At 38.8% G+C, this 18,143-nt stretch overlaps 1 protein-coding gene across 3 annotated transcripts in view; it reads left to right on the top strand.

The window, feature by feature from the left end:
• Positions 1–18,143, top strand: part of lrrc7 (leucine rich repeat containing 7) — a 542,484-nt gene that overhangs the window by 475,808 nt on the left and 48,533 nt on the right. For all 3 annotated transcript variants that reach the window (XM_051932508.1, XM_051932506.1, XM_051932505.1), the window contains 3 exons: positions 3,446–3,649; positions 5,282–5,404; positions 11,888–11,971. In XM_051932508.1, the coding sequence (XP_051788468.1) occupies positions 3,446–3,649; positions 5,282–5,404; positions 11,888–11,971 (411 nt within the window). The remainder of the gene's footprint in view (positions 1–3,445; positions 3,650–5,281; positions 5,405–11,887; positions 11,972–18,143) is intronic.

The following is an 18,143-nucleotide window of genomic DNA, read 5'->3' as shown; positions in this document are numbered from 1 at the left end:
TCAACTCCTTCATTCGTTCCTCCTAACTTATGCCTTTCAGTTCTGGAATCAGTGTAGTCGCACTTCTCTGGACTATTTCTAGCACTGCACTGTCGTTTTTGTAGCCCAGAGACCAACACGCACACAGTATTCCAGGTCAGGCCTCACCAATGTATTATAAAGCTTAACCCTAACCCTTCACGTGTACTCTAAACATGGTGCTTTATGACCTAACACCCTGTTACCTTTCTTGATGGCTTCTACATACTGTTTGGAGAGTGAAGAGTCCACTTTGACACCTTGGTCCTTATCATAAGGAGTGCTTTCAAATTTCAGATCACCAATTGCATACTCACGTCTAACATTTCTACTTCCTACAAGTTATACATTACGTTAAATTTCATCTTCCACAAATCTGCCCAAGCCTGTATGGTGTCCAAGTCCCTCTGTAATGATGAAATAGATACTAGATTATACAGGGTGGCCCATGATAAAATGGCCCGCCTCCACCAAGATGAATCGATCCCATGATGTTGCAAAGAGTGTACATGAACATGCTGAAACGGGCACAGAGATGTATTGACGCACAAGGAGATCACTTTCAGCATCTTCTCTAAATGTGAGTACCAAATTTGATCATTTTTCTTTTCAATACAATACAATACAGTTTATTTTTGTATAGCCCAAAATCACACAGGAAGTGCCGCAATGGGCTTTAACAGGCCCTGCCTCTTGACAGCCCCCCAGCCTTGACTCTCTAAGAAGACAAGGAAAAACTCCCAAAAAAACCTTGTAGGGAAAAAATGGAAGAAACCTTAGGAAAGGCAGTTCAAAGAGAGACCCCTTTCCAGGTAGGTTGGGCGTGCAGAGGGTGTCAAAAGAAGGGGGTCAATACAATACAATGCAGTACACAGAACAGAACAATTTCTCAAAATAGTAAGAAATAAAAAATATAAATTTTAGAAGTACAGAGCAGAATTTAACAGTAGATGATATATCCCATAATAAGATTTGGATTTGTGTAGAGTCCTGGAGACCTCATCCTTCAAACTGCCTTCCCCATTTGGCCATTCCACGGCTGAAACAGTGCTGGGCCAGCCAATCCGATGAAAGGACCCCTCTTTCCCACGATTCCTGCGATCCTCCATCAGGGATGACTTTTCCTTAGGCAGGCAAAGCAACTTGGCAGGTGGGCCGTGGCACCAAGTGCCACATTTGAGTACCGAGAAGAAAAACAGAATAAGTGAGGGTTATTATACAATTATAACTGTCATGTTACTTATGTTTAAGTGCTAATGACTAACAACAGAGATGCAGTCTGTACAGTTAATCAGCAGCTCTAGTCAGGATATGCTAAACTGAAGTAGTGAGTCTTCAGCCGGGATTTAAAAGCTGAGACTGAAGGGGCATCTCTTATAGTAGCAGGCAGACCATTCCACAGTTTAGGGGCCCTGTAACTAAAAGCTCGACCTCCCACTGTTATTTTATTAATCCTTGGAATCATAAGCAGACTGGTATCTTGAGATCTTAATGTGCGATAAGGTTTGTAAGTCATGATAAGTTCAGACAAGTAAGCCAGACCTCGACCATTTAATGCTTTATATGTTAAAAGAAGGATTTTGAAATCTGCCCTAAACTTAACCGGGAGCCAGTGTAAGGATTTAAGAACTGGAGTTATGTGTTCATATTTTCTTCTTCTTGTAATAATTCTTGCAGCCACATTTTGGATTAACTGGAGGCTGTATAAAGAACAGTTTGAACATCCAGTGAACACCGCATTGCAGTAGTCAATCCTACTAGAGATAAATGCATGAATTATTTTCTCAGAATCCTGTTTATTTAAAAAGCGCCTTAATTTCCTAACATTTTTAAGATGGAAGAAACATGTTTTGGACAACTTTGTAAGATGCGCTTTAAATGACATGCTAGAGTCAAAGATAACTCCTAGATTGCGGGCTGATTCAGTAAGATTGACTGGGATTCCAACTGAGTTAAATGATGACAAAATATTGTTGTGATCAGCATCATTCCCTCCAACAATTAATATCTCTGTTTTATCTGTATTTAAAGACAAGTAGTTCTCATTCATCCACTCCTTTAATTCGCTAACACAACTAATTAAAGACAACATTGGACAACATGCAGTCATCTCGGTGGAGGTGGGCCACTTTTCATGGGCCATCCTGTATCTGCCAATCCGCCTAGCTTGGTATCATCTGCAGACTTAACCAGCTTGTTGTTTGTATTCCTATCTAGATCGTTTATATATTGTCACGCTTGGGTCACAGATTTGCACAGAAACACAGGAGGTTGTAGAAAAAAAGGTACTTTATTCAAAGCACTGCAAACAAACATTTGTCTCTTTTCAAAAGTTTAAACATGCTCCATGACAAGTCAGAGATGACAGTTCCGCCAGGAGCAGAGAATGTCTGAGAGAGAGAAGGAGTAGCAAACAACCAATTTAACAAACTGAAAGAAGCCCGTACAGGCTTTTTAAGAAGGCGGAGCACCGTGCGAGAGGCATATTACGCGACAGAGCCGGCCAGAAGGGAATGGAGGAATGTGAAGGTAGTCTGTCAATGTTTTTATAGGGGTTTTCCCAGGGGCATCTGTATTCTCTGGGGGGCGCAATCAGCTCCGCAGCTCACAATATATTAAAAATAGCAGTGGCCGTAGCACCAACCCAATACATGTGTAATGTATTCTGATCATCTACAATACATTATGCTGGGCAAATGCATCTTCCAAATATACAATTACCAGTAACGGTGGACTGCACAATAACATGCAGTGAATACACTTGACTTGACCATTCCTAGTTCTCATCCACTTTCTCTGTACGTTTACCATTCATTTGCTCAGAGGTTGATGCGCTTGCTGCTTCCTGAGCTGCTCTTCTGTTCTCCACCCTAGCGGCCCGCTTCTTCTCTTCTTTCATCGGCATCTTTCACGTTAAAACTGATCAAGTCAGTGTTTGTGTTGCAATTACTTCCTTCATTTTTCACTTCAGCTGGCAATTAAGTCTTCAATCTGCCTCAAGAATAATTTAAGATACGAAGAGGTAGGGGAAGTGATGGCGAAGGTGGTAGTGAATGAGAACGGTGCCTGTACATTGATTGAGTTGATTGTACAATAAAATAAAATAAAAATAAAAAGAGGAGTAAAAATCATCACCTTGAAAGCAGATAGTAGACATCACATAGTATATGTGTACCAAATTTCAGGTCAATAGTTCAAACGGTTTGCGAGCTACAGGTGATTTAAAATCCTGGACAGACAAATGGACAGCCACGGTAGCGAATTATATAAGAAGGTGATAATAATATTATCTCTTGTGACCAGAACAGGACTACTTGGGCTTAAAAGTGGATGGACTAGAACATATAATATGTGGCACACATTTGCTTTTTTACATATTCATTGTATTTTTTCAAAAAATAAACACAATTTCTCTTTTGTTTTATAGGTTGAAATTAACCTCAAGAGATATCCAACACCCTATCCTGAAGACCTCAAAAATATGGTTAAGTCGGTACAAAACCTGGTAGGAAAAACCAGCCACGGAATAACGGGAGGAGAAAAATGCATTGGCAGTACCAATCTTGAGCACCACAGCAAAGAGAAATATGAACATAAATGGCCCATCTCAGCAAAAGAAGTGGCAATGGAGGTAGGATGAAGAAAACGGTGTAATCCAAATAGCCTTGTCAGTATTCCTTATCAATGATATATACCATACGAACTCCAACTTGGCTTGGGAAGTATGCACTTGAGGATTTGAAATTTTGGAGAAAAATTTCAGCGTAGAACTAGCGATTCTCAAACCGTGGGGGGCGCCCCAAAAGGGGGCACGAATGTTGCCTTATGTGGCGTAATTTCGCTATTCGTAGGAAAATTTAAAACTTGTAGAGGTGTATCGGCAGCAAAAAATATAGGAATAAATTTTTAAACGTTTTAAAAAAACGTTAGGGGTTTCGCGATTAAAACTGTTATGAAAACTCGGGTCGCAAATACTTAAAGGTTGAGAAATGCTGGCGTAGAACATTACAAGAATAACATTTGTAAGGCAGAATAGCAAGACCATTTGTGATATCGATACTAGGCATGTCATGGCACTTGCCTACAATTTAGTAACTTTTTAATAAGCACTATTTATTAGTGAGATTGCAGCTGAAACTGTCATGTCTGTTAACCATTCGTACAGCACCGGCTCTGTCAGCCAGCACATTATTGGCTTTAAAAAAAAGTGAAAGTTCGGTGCGCAGTTGGTAAATTTGATGTGCCCAGCGATTTCTTGTCCTATTCTAAAGAGACATGGTCTGGCGACGAGATCAGTAACTGACATGTCCCACGACTAAAAGCTGCATAATGTGAAATCAGCTAGAGTTCTTTGATTAAGTCATCATTGCTTCAGCAAGTTGAGTTGTACAGTAGCATTCGTAATGAAGAAGACTGTCTCGCCCGCCTGTGATGCCAGCAGTAGACTGATTATGTAATTTATCATCTTTATTTAAAATTTTTGTTTTTGAGATACACACTACACATTATTTAACTGAACTGTCTGTCATTAGCTTAATGTACAAAGTTGTATGAGAAGCAGATGCAAGCCGGGCATGACTAGCTGGTACGTATAAGCTTAATGACGTCATAATTTAACTGACAGTTTTGAATAAAATAGCTTGGCAGGCATAAGAAAAGCAGCAACATTTATTTATATAGCATGTTTCCATGCACTGAATTGAATTGTAGCTCAAATTGATTTACAATTGACAAAAGACAAATTACAATAGACCAGACATGGACTAAGCATAGTGAAAAGTGAAAATGGAGGGTGGAGAAGTAAACGCTCCAATGGTTGAAGTCATTTTTACATAATATGCAGAGATCAGCTCAGTTAATGTTAATTTACGATACAAACAACAATCTAAGAAGAGGGACATTTGAAAAATAACGTGCATAGGTTATTACTCTCCATGTCTACTTGTGATGCCAGGGCATGTATCAACACCGCTCATTTAAAGATTTTCCGAGTGTGCTTCAGTCATCAGTGAAGTTATGTTTGATAATACAATCAGTGGCTTAAGGGAAATTCAATTTGTGGACAATTGTATTAACATATAAATGCCAAGGGAGCCACATGCCTGTCAGACACAGTATGGAATATGGGTCTGAAGGGTAAAAGAAAAACAATAAAGCCACAAAAGGCAAAGCAAATAGAAATTCAATGGTGTCCAGAATTGTTGGTGCATGACTTCCATACAAATGTTCTGTTCCCTTTACGTTGCTCTTTTTTGTTGAACAGGTTGCAGAAAGAGAAGTGAAAGATTTCCAGAAGTCACAGATAGCAGACCCCAGCGCTATTCACAATTCTGCCATGGAAATTCCTAAGAGAAAAGAAAAAGAGGACTTGGCAGAAAGCTCTGAGGTACATCTCTATTTAGCACAGTGGCTCTAATAATTATTTCATAGTGACCAAAAGAAAATGGGAAGTAAAGGATTTACTAATGGCAAGCATCTGTACAGCATGTCAAAATAAGAAGTGCAATTTAAATTGTACCATAGCAGTCCTACTTACCTCAAATGGTGTGGGGTCTGCAGCTTTTCATGAGAGGAACTGGCGATAGATGTGAGCTGGGCAAAAATATTTAACAACACATAAATGTTTTCTTTCTATTTTAATATTAACTAATTAACCATATTTTCCTAACTTAGCCACAACTTTGATGTGTACTCTAATAAACTCCACTGTTATTTAATCATGCATTGAGCTGTGTCATCCCTTACAAAAATGAAAATCTAATTTATTGAATATTACTACTAATATGAATGTAGTGTAAAATATTTTATAAAATATCAAGGATAAATACATTACAATATCTTGCAGTATAAAGAAATTTCATTGAAAATATGTTCATTATTGAAATTTTCAAATATGGCAATATATTTTTCAAAATATAAAAATACATTTCTTTCAAAAATGGAATACACCTAACATATATATAGTCATATGACCCCTCTTAATTCTTTGGATTTTTGTTTCTCACTGGCTGAGTTTTCAAAGTAGCAACTTTTAATATCTGACATGCCTTATGGAAACAGTAGTATGTCAGCAGTGACATCAAGTTTATTGGATTAACAGAAAATATGCAATATGCATCATAACAAAATTAGACAGTGGCATAAATTTGGGCACCCAACAGAGATAGGACATCAATACTTAGTTGAGCCTCCTTTTGCTAATCTAACAGCCTCTAGACGCTGTCCTCCTATAGCCTGTGATGAGTGTCTGGATTCTGGATGGAGGTATTTTTGACCATTCTTTATACACTATCTCTCCAATTCAGTTAAATTTGATGGCTGCTGAGTATAGACAGCCTGCTTCAAATCATCCGATAGATTTTTCGATGATATTCAAGTCAGGGGACTGTGACGGCCATCCCAGAACATTGTACTTCTCCATCTGCATGAATGCCTTTGTAGATTTCGAACTGTGTTTTGGGTCATTGTCTTGTTGGAATATCCAACCCCTGCGTAACTTCAACTTTGTGACTGATGCTTGAACATTATCCTGAAGAATTTGTTGATATTGGGTTGAATTCATCTGACCCTCGACTTTAACAAGGGCCCCAGTCCCTGAACTAGCCACACAGCCCCACAGAATGATGGGACCTCCACCAAATTTGACAGGAGGTAGCAGGTGTTTTTCTTGGAATGCGGTGTTCTTTTTCCGCCATGCAAAGCACTTTTTGTTATGACCAAATAACTCAATTTTTGTCTCATCAGTCCAAAGCACTTTGTTCCAAAATGAATCTGGCTTGTCTAAATGAGCATTTGCATACAACAAGCGACTCTGTTTGTGGCGTGAGTGCAGAAAGGGCTTCTTTCTCATCACCCTGCCATACAGATGTTCTTTGTGCAAATTACACTGAATTGTAGAACGATGTACAGATACACCATCTGCAGCAAGATGTTCTTGCAGGTCTTTGGAGGTGATCTGTGGGTTGTCTGTAACAATTCTCACAATCCTGCGCGTATGCTGCTCCTGTATTTTTCTTGGCCTGCCAGACCTGCTGGGTTTAACAGCAACTGTGCCTGTGGCCTTCCATTTCCTGATTCCATTCCTTACAGTTGAAGCAGACAGTTTAAACCTCTGAGATGGCTTTTTGTAGCCTTCCCCTAAACCAGGCGACTCAACAATCATTGTTTTCAGATCTTTTGAGAGTTGCTTTGAGGATCCCATCCTGTCTCTCTTCAGAGGAGAGTCAAAGGGAAGCACAACTTGTAATTGACCACCTTAAATCCCTTTATATCTCCTGATCGGACACACCTGTCTATGAAGTTCAAGGCTTAACGAGCTCATCCAACCAATTTGGTGTTACAAGTAATCAGCATTGAGCAGTGACAGGCATTCAAATCAGCAAAATTACAAGGGGACCCAAATTTGTGCACAGCCAGTTTTTCACATTTGATTTAATTTCATACAACTAAATATTGCATCACTAAAAATCTTTGTTCGGAAAACACCGCAGTACTCAGATGTTCCTAGGAAATGAAAGACATACCACTGTTATCCTTTTTGTTGAAAGCAAAGTAAATTATTATGCAGGCTGAGAGGGTTTTTCATATGACTATATATATATATATATATATATATATATATATATATATATATTATTGTAAATAAAGCAAAACAACACATACTTGAAGATTCTGATGAAATTTAGGTAAGAAAACAGCAATACTGTAGGTCTTTACAGTCCAAAACAGAACTGTCTTAATGGCAGAAAGATGGTGTATCTATAGTCAGTTGGAGGAAGTGATGTCACTGGGCTTGGACCCAGAAGTTTTGTCATTGTGCCCAGAACTGGAAGTCTCGGGAAGGCGGGATTTCCTTTGGGTGGTCTGCAGGAGAAAGAGGGAAAGGGCTAATGCATACTGCCACCCCTGGGCTGGCATGAAATTACCATCTTCGAGCCATTTAGCTGCCTCCCATGTGCACGTGTAACTATATATATATGTGTGTGAGTATATATTTATGTAAGTATATATTTTTTAAATTTGTTATTACCTACATTAATATGTAATAAAATATGCTAAGGATAAATATATTACAATATCTTGTAGAATAATTAAATGTATTTGAAAACACGTTAATAATTGCCATTTTTGTACATTTCAATATATTTTCCAAAATATAAAAACAAATTTCTTACTATATTTTAAATGTAGTTGTGTCATCCCTTACAAAGAATATACAACTAAACTGTATTTTTAGAATGTTTTATTACCTATATTAACATATTTTAAAATATGTTATAAAATAATAAAATGTGTCAAATATAGATATATTACAATATAATGCAATATAATGAAATATATTTGAAAATATGTAAATTATTCTTGTTTTTGTATATTGTAACATATTTTCCAAAATATAAAAATATTTTTTACTATATTTTAAAATACTAGGAATTACATACTGTAAAATATTTTTAGAGTTTATACTTCAAGAATTTTTTGAATATTGAAGTATACTTTAAAAATATTTTACCCTGGAATTGAAAATATCATTCAGTCTCATAGGTGTTTTAATATTGAGATATATCCTAAAATTTAAAAACTAACAGTTCTTTTTGGCATTTTACTGGGTTGTGTGGTTCCTCGTAGAGCCATTGCTTGACAAAGAATCATTTTATTCTGGAATGGGCTTTGTGCATATGAAATTGGTTCTTTTCCTTTTAAAAAGTTTAGTAAAATACAAATCTCTAATGTATGTTAGGCTACAAAGCAGGATACAACGACTCAGTCTGAATTACTGTCTGCACTGAGAGTCCTTTTAAAATCAGGAACCCATTGGCATTTCATAAATCTGTTATCATGTATTCATTGTGATTTATGGATCCTGTTACAGATCTTGATAAATAAAGGTTCGTTCTAGAACCTCCATGTGGATGGCTATTTAGAGAGTCAAAAATTAAAATTAAGTAAATTAAAAAAAAATGAATAAAATCATTTGGAATCATAAAGAAGACTGGGTTTGCTTTGTCCAGGTAAAAAAAAGATAAGGCATGAATAATCTGCCATGGGTCTGCACACAATGTATATTTCATTTCTCATACACAATCTATTTCAAAGTTTGTTTGCAACAATGTTTTAACATTAATTTGAACTACATGTGAGTTACATTAAATTGAAAGATATGTCCACATATTTTTGGAATATCTTTGAGTATATTGCAATATGTTTCATTTTTGTAAGGGATATAATAATGCTCTGTCCTGCATCACATTTTAGACTGGGCTGGATGGAATGGGGCAAGGAGAACAGGCAGGCTTGTGGCTGCTTAGATATGTTATGAATGAAAAGCTTCTTATAAACCTGGACCTTAACAATATGACATTAGAAGGAAAATGTCTGACAGGTGTACAGGTCTGCTTCAAAGGTGTAATACTGGCAACGATGTTTCTGCAATTTTGAAACAAAATTAGAAACAGTCACGTTAGGAGGACAACACAAAGTCTGTTCATTCTGACTTATATATCCAGATGGATATTTTCTAAACCAATATATGAATTTGACAAGTGCCTCTGAATGGAGGTACATCACTTAACTAATCTTTTTAAAATTTTAAGTATATGTACCTAAGCCAATATGTATTGAACCAGATGTACAGTATACAGTATATATGATAGATAGATAGATAGATAGATAGATAGATAGATAGATAGATAGATAGATAGATAGATAGATAGATAGATAGATGTGAAAAGCACTATATAATAGATGAATATATTGATAGATTGTACGTACTGTATGATATATGTACTGAATATATTTATATATCTATATATTTATATCTATCTATATATACATAAATGTATATACTATATTTTCTAAAAATATATTAATCCCAATTAACACCCAATAATATATCATTACATGCATTATGCCTTGAAGTACTCCAAAATAACATGCTATCTAAAGTGCAATATGTATTTAATGGTGTGACAGTAAGTCGCCTTTTTAATAACGTATGCTACAGACCCATCCATCTGTATAATTCATCTAAAGCTCCAGTGGCCTTTTGCTGCAACAGATAAGAATTAAGTCCCCTGTGCCGTACGTGTGAAGGGTCATTCAAACAAGTCAATCATAGGAGCAGCATCTCTCACAATTTATAGCCAAAAATCTTTCCTAAACCTAATTTTTAGTTTATTGATTGTTAAAGAAAGTTCTGTATAATTTTGCTGCTGAAATAAATGACCTGGAATGAAGATTTCTGTCTGCATATAACAGGGACTCATGCATCCATGGTTTATGAATTAATTTATCTGCAGCATTTTTCTTAGCAGCTTATCTCTTAACTCACAGCACAATTTAATTCCTGACTCTCCAAAAACTATTTTTTTGGCATTTGGTTCAAAAATTCTCTTCTTTGCTGTAAACACTGCTATGAAGATCTCATGTGATCTTTCCTAAATTCTTTATATAGATAGTCGAAGACCTCTCATGTACTACATGAGCCATTGGTTCATCTTTACTATTATTGTCAGGGTGTAATGCTACAACAGCCTTGAGTCAGACTTTAAACCTGCCATCTGTCAGGTGTCCAGTTAAACTGGCACTGACTTTCAGTGATCACCAAAAGTTTGATGACACTCTGGAAATGTTACTTTTTTCTGTTTTCATCCTTAATTCCCAGCCTAGCTTCTCTTTCAGGACTTCCTAAAGACCTTTTTTAAGATACAGATTAGCTCACCTCCTTCCTCCCTGTTGCCATTCATCCACAGTGTATGAAAATTGTCTGGCACAGTCATCATTTTTATCTATGTATATCAGGCTGACTACCTTTTCCTGAGGTAACTGTCTTGTTCTCTATATAGTGTAGTTATTCACATAGATTTATTTTATTCTTGTGAAGCACAGGCAGGTTAAATGACCCGCTAAGTCTCAACTGTGAATCAGTGAACCAGCAATCTAATATTTAAAGTCCAATTCCATACCCAATGTACCACACTGCCCAAACATGATACTGATTTAAGTGGTGGGCCAGAAGAGTGCCCTTTATAATCCTAATTTAAATAATATGGACATAATTGAATGTTGTATAATATAAATGAAGAAAGATTTTCTCCTTATTAAGCCTTAACTCATAGCAAGTACTTTGCAGCCACCAGTTTTTGATATCCTTTGTTGTTGTTGGAGGAGAAGAAGCAATGAAGCAAGCAAAATGCTTCCCTTAATAAAAATTAACCTCACACTCACAGCCCACCAGAGGAGTCCTACAAATAGGTGGGCCGCACCAAAATATTTGAATTGTCAACCAAGTTATACATCTATAGGAACATGCAAAAGAGTCTGCAGCAAAATGTGAGCCAGGAAATAAATTGTGAAGTCAGTCTGGTGCCCGGTGTATGAACCTCTTTACAGGTCAGTAATGTCCTTGTTATTGCAGCTTTGGCAGAATATACACATAACAAATGGGAAAGTTTGGCATGATTAATGTTTCATTTTGTTCTTTCTAGCTTATGTGCATAACCTCCTAAGAAGGTGTTTGCAGAATCATCTGCCCAATCTCTGCTGCATTGCATTGCTACCACATTGTAAAGGACCAGCTCCGAGAAACGCTGTGGGTTCACTTCAAAATTGAGGACAGCCCCATAGGAATTTGAAGCCTGCTGTTTATCGTTTAATTATAGGGTGTGATGCAGTTGCGTTTTGATGCTGTATGTGTTGTAAGTGTATAAACACAATTGAAACTTTAACGCAATACAGTATGTGTACCACTCAATGTGTTGTTCTATTTTGAAGTGAATTCAGCAAGCATATCGTGTTCATGCATATAATATCATACATTCTCGCCTCTAAACCATGAAAATCCTTTCCATTTTTTGTTCTGTTTGCATAGATTGTTTTACATCGAGTTGTTCCAAAGCTGCAACAGCCAGAGAATATGAGTCTCTCCCTAACAGCTTCCTGTTTCTGCCTCATAGTAAGTTGCTGAGAGAACAGATTCTCCCCAAAACGTGTTCTCATGTCCATTTTTGGTTTATGTCATTAAACTGTAAACAAAAAAAAAAAGTAAATATAGTAATAATAATCCAAAAAATGCAATAGTGGTATTGTAAATGTGTATTCGTTAACCTTGGCAAAGGAATGTCTTACTCGTGATGTATGTAAAGAAGGTGTGATCACTGCATACTGAGGGATTAGAATGGAGCAGAATATGGAACTCGGAATATGTCTAATCTGTATTATAATATATTATTTATATATCTGTATTTCAATATAAAGCACATACTCAATGTTCATTACAGTTAAATACATTTTAAAAACATTCATACAATCACACATACAAAGAAAAATGGTGTAGTTGCTCATAAAGGATCGCTGTTAATATTTTGATCGATTGTTTCTTAAGCAGAACGATGGAGGGATTGAATCCCACACCCGGTCATCTATGTTGAGTTTCTACGTTCCCCATATCTGCGTGGGTTTTTCTCCGTGAACTCTGGTTTTCCTCACTAGTCCCTCAAAGTATTATGTCTCAGCTAGACACAAGACAAATCTCATAGGACGTGAAAGATAAATAATTACATTATGCAAAAGAAAAAGGAGATGATGGGGGTTCATAAAAAAATTCTCAAAACAGTGGTCAAAAAAGTCAGGCAGATCTCAAATCATGTAAGACTCAATACCAAATTTGGACACCAGGGGACGCTCCAGCTCCCCCAACACCCAACACTTTAAAAGGCATTATTGTGGGAAACTCTTCTTTATCAAGAGTTTCCCACCACCACTGCCACAAGTATAATAAAGCACAACAAAGCAACTCTTTGTCTTCTTTTCTCTTCTCTCGGTCACTCTTCCACTGCCTCCTCCATTCCTCCTCATAAGTTTTGTCCACCTTCCATCCAATTCTGACTCATCCAACTGAGGCAGGCAGCTCCTTTTATCTTCACATGTGGTCTGAAAGCACTTCCAGGGGAGATGGAAACCCAATGAAGTTGGGGGTCCCCAGTCTTTGCAACACCCCCTGGCAGTACCCACGGAACCCAACAGGACTGAGTCAAAGGACTCCATGTCCCATGATGCCCTGTCAGAATCTAAGGCACCACTGCACCCAAGGGAGGCTGCCATGTAGCGCTCCGGGAGACATAATGACCTGTGCACACTCTGTCCCCTGGTCCTTCCATTCCAAGGGCATCCCAGCCTCACACAAAACAACCAAATAAACGAAACAGAAAATGCATGGTGTAACATTCAGATGTCTTCAGTGACTAAGTAATATGAAAGTTGAAGCATTTCACATTTTTTGGTACTTCATCTAAGAGTCACTGATCACATTTTCATTTATGAAACATTTTTGTTCCAACATAATAGATAACACTGACAATAATTACCAATAATTATCACTTTTAAAGCGTAATATCTACTTATTGAATATGTTTGTCAGGTCAATGCACATTCTGATAATGGCTCAGTGACATGATTTATTGTACGTGTGAGTCATCATTTAGCTGGCTTGGCTGCATTTCCTTACTTGATCAAGGATTGCCGTTATTTCCCATTTTAACCAAAATGTTGTGGACACATTGGACAGAGTTGCTGTAGATACTGTGGGTAGCCCGGACACAGACAGACGGACATCTTTTAAAGTCCAACACACACATTTATTTACACAGTTCAAGTATTTAAGTGCACAACCCAGTGCCGCAGCACCAATCACCCCAATAGTCCAGGCCAATACACAATGCCTTCTCACTCTTCAGGCCACCTCTTTCCTCTCCTAGACCTCGTCCTCTTCCACCCAACTCCAGCCCTGAATGAAGGGAAGTGGCCCCTTTTATTGTCCCCCGGATGTGCTCCAGCAATCTTCCACCGACACGCCCCAGTGTGGCGGAAGTGCCGGCTGTATCCCACACTTCGGGTGTCCCTGCTCCTCTATCCCCCAGCACTTCCTGGTGTGGCAGAAGTGCTGAGGTCCAGGGCTCTCCAGGCATTGGGGAGCCAACTGGCGGTGACCACGGGCCCCTACAGGGTTGGGCTTCACAGCCCTGTACCCATAGTCCCCAACACAACCAGGGCGGATGCCCCCTCGTGGTCTGGAGGAGGGGTGAGCCCTCCTCCGGTCCTCTTGGGCATCCCGGGCTGGGTACTACCCCCAGCCGCGTGCCACAATACACATATGTTCGTCTGTCAAGTTTTCCTTTTATAAATCCGAAACGTTTGTGCGGGAAGCTGAGGACACACATTTCGGGCCTCTTTTTGTGCATACACAAGTTTTATTAATCTGACCCCGGGTTTCTGTCTTGCGACTGATGATAGTGAGGTAGGCTATGAATTCTTCACAATCTTCAGTAGGAATCTTAGGTGTATTTTATGCAATTTCTTGGTTGCGCTTATTAAGAAAAATTCTAGTTGGTGTGCACTAAATGAAAATGAAACCTCAGCTGGGTTACATTATTATTATGAGTACAAAGCCTGCAATTTTGTTTCAGTGGAGTCTTACCTCATTTGACTTACTTGTCCAGCCCCAGCACAGAATAGGGCCTGCAAATCCTCTGTGGTCGAGAAAGTCTGTTCAATAGATATTGGGATGCCAACCCAGTTGTGCCCGTTTACTTCAAACTGAAAATCCATCAAAAGGTACAGTACAAGTGATCATAGGCATGAAGGCAGTGAAAATAAACAGAAAAGAAAAGATAGCCAAGTGTGGGCTTCAAGGTTTGGTTCCTTCAGGAAAGACCACCACGGAGGAGCTCCATCCTATGCTGTGGTCTGCTCACAGAGTGACACCTCCTTCCAGGCGTTGCCTCCCCACAACTATGTATTAGGTAGCGAATGTTCAGAAAATAAATTGTTTAAAGAATATCTGAGTGCCAAACCACATGTGGGTAACAGACAGGCTCTTTCCACAGGTCTTCAAGCATTTTGCCTTGTATTGCATTGCAAGTGAAAAAAACTGTAAAAAAAATGATTTTAACCTAAATGAAGTTCAGGGTCTAAATAACAGAGTACATTGAGAAACAACAAAACAAAATGATTAGAGGTAGAAACCTTTTAAAAAGACTACCTGCTGGTAAATGGAAAATAAATGCTGACACATTTGTGAAATAATACATTTCAGTAAGAAAATTGGAAATGTAATCAGACTCCTGCACAGAATCTTAAGAAAATAAAATCCTTCTTTTGTAACATTTATGACCTTTGTTCAGTGTTTCCGTCAATTATGAACACACTCCTAGTATTGCCTATTCTGAACAGTTAAGAAAATGAAAGTGCTGGAAAGACTTTAGGAAACAAATCGACATCGGGCCGATGTGGGCAGCCAACAATGGCCAAATAGGGATTAGTACACTGTGCCAATACTGGCCCAGTGTAGGCAAACAGACTGGGAACACGAATTTGGTCATAACCTGAAAAAAAGAAACAATCCCTTAATGGCCCAACCATCCATTTTCAAACCCACTTATCCAGGGTTATTATTGTGGGATTTGTGAGACTTGAAAAGTCCATTTACTAAGTTCTTAAAATGAACACACACACAGAAACACACACATAGAGATCGTTGCCAGACAATGACTTGAGTGATGTCCATTTGCCATTCACCCCATAGTATTACACATAGGACTCCCTTCACATAAGTACTTCTTCTTCTTTCTGCTGCTCCTGTTAGGGGTTGCCACAGCGGATCATCTTCTTCCATATCTTTCTGTCCTCTGCATCTTGCTCTGTCACACCCATCATCTGCATGTCCTCTCTCACCACATTCATAAACCTTCTCTTAGTCCTTCCTCTTTTCCTCTTCCCTGGCAGCTCTATCCTTAGCATCCTTCTCCCAATATGCTCAGTATCTCTTCTCTGCACATGTCCAAACCAACGCAATCTCGCCTCTCCGACTTTGTCTCCCAACTTGATCTGACCCTCTAATGTCCTCATTTCTAATTCTATCCATCCTCGTCACACCCAATGCAAATCTTAGCATCTTTAACTCTGCTACCTCCAGCTCTGTCTCCTGTTTTCTGGTCAGTGTCACCGTCTCTAACCATATAACATAGCTGGTCTCACTACCGTCCTGTAGACGTTCCCTTTCATTCTTGTTGATATTCGTCTGTCACAAATCACTCCTGACACTCTTCTCCACCCATTCCACCCTGCCTGCACTCTATTTTTTACCTCTCTTCCACAATCCCCATTACTCTGTACTGTTGATCCCAAGTATTTAAACTCGTCCACCTTCACCAATTCTACTCCCTTCATCCTCACCATTCCACTGACCTCCCTCTCATTTACACACATGTATTCTGTTTTGTTCCTACTGACATTCATTCTTCTCCTCTCTAGAGCATATCTCCACCACTCCAGGGTCTCCTCAACCAGCTCCCTACTACCGCTACAGATCACAATGTCATCAGCAAACATCATAGTCTTCGGGGACTCCTGTCTAATCTCGTCTGTCAACCTGTCCACAACCATTGCAAATAAGAAAGGGCTCAGAGCCGATCCCTGATGTAATCCCACCTCCACCTTGAATGCATCCATCACTCCTACCGCAGACCTCACCACTGTCACACTTCCTCGTACATATCCTGTACAACTCTTACGTACTTCTCTGCTACTCCCAACTTCTTCATACAATACCACAGCTCCTCTCAGTCACCCTCTCATATGCTTTCTCCAGGTCCACAAAGACGCAATGCAACTCCTACTGGCCTTCTCTAAACATCTCCATCAACACCGTCAGAGCAAACATTGCGTCTGTAAGAGTAATGTCTAATGCCTGTCACTCTTAGTACTTTACATAGGGACTCATTATCAGCAGCACTAACAAACATATGGGTGTCCATGTGACACAGTGGGCTCAGCACCTGTTTGGTTATGTGCCACTTACCAACCAATGGGGTCTTAACATCTGCCCCTCATGTTGTTTATATTCAGGTGTGACCTCTCAGCCTTGATAGCATTGTGAGGAAGAAGGTAGCAGTCTTCCCGCACTAGGTGCCCTAATATTTGTTTCAGTCACTAAAGATAAAAAAACAAAGCATAGAAATGTTAACACAATGTGGCATTTATTAATCTTCTTATATACGAATATGCTACTGTGGCTGTCCGTTTGTCTGTCCAGGATTTTAAATCACCTGTAGCTCACAAACCGTTTGACCTATTGACCTGAAATGTGGTACACATATACTACGTAGTGTCTACTATCCGCTTTCAGGGTGATGATTGACCTCCAAGGTTATTCCTTTTTTTATTTTATTTTATTGTAGTATCAACTCTCGGCAGCGATCAGCAGGGCGGCCGTGCAGCACATGCATATGGGTGCCATTCTCATTCCCTACCACCTTCGCCGTCACTTCTCCTACCTCTTCATATCTTAAATCATTCTTGAGGCAGATTGAACACTTAAGTGAAAAATTAAGGAAAACGTACTAAATAATTGCAACACAAACACTGACTTAATCCGTTTTAACACAAAAAGATGCCAATGAAAGAAGAGAAGAAGCGGGCCGCTAGGGTGGAGTAAAGAAGAGCTGCTCAGGAAGCGGCAAGCGCATCAACCTCTGAGCAAACGAATGGAAAACGTACAGAGAAAGAGGATGAGAACTAGGAATGGTCAAGTCAAGTGTATTCTGCAGTGCTTCGTTACTGGTGTATAATAATACGAATCGAAGAAGTTTAATAAAAAATGAAATAGATAGAAAACGTCTGGCTATAGTCTTAGAAAAGCTTACTGAAAAGTAGCAATGTCAGAATTGGATGTTGCCCTGGGAGACTTTTTCATTTAGCCATTGTCGTTATGCGTAGGTTTCATTCCCTGGTGGTCTCATGTCTTGATCTCTTATGTCGCTTTTTATGATGTTCTTCCACTTTCATTGCCTCCTCTGGTCCCACAAATAAGTCATAATTATGTTAAAACTTCACATGGGGCTTCAAGACATGTGACATTGCGCACATTTGATTGGCTGGTTGGCCTTATGATGACTGATTCTTCTCAAAGTCTTTGATCTTTTTACACACCTCATAATGCTTGTTCTTTCCCGAGTTATAAACTAATTGAAATAACTTCTGATCCTATGGCATGAGCTCTGTTGTACGTTCCCTCTACCATTAAGTTATAATCCGAATGAAACAAATGCATGAAAGTTATTAGTTGCAGG

The sequence above is a fragment of the Erpetoichthys calabaricus genome, chromosome 10 (assembly GCF_900747795.2).
Source record: "Erpetoichthys calabaricus chromosome 10, fErpCal1.3, whole genome shotgun sequence".
Taxonomy (NCBI): domain Eukaryota; kingdom Metazoa; phylum Chordata; class Cladistia; order Polypteriformes; family Polypteridae; genus Erpetoichthys; species Erpetoichthys calabaricus.
The sequence above is the reverse complement of the archived record's forward strand: the minus strand, read 5'-3'. Positions and strand labels throughout refer to the sequence as shown.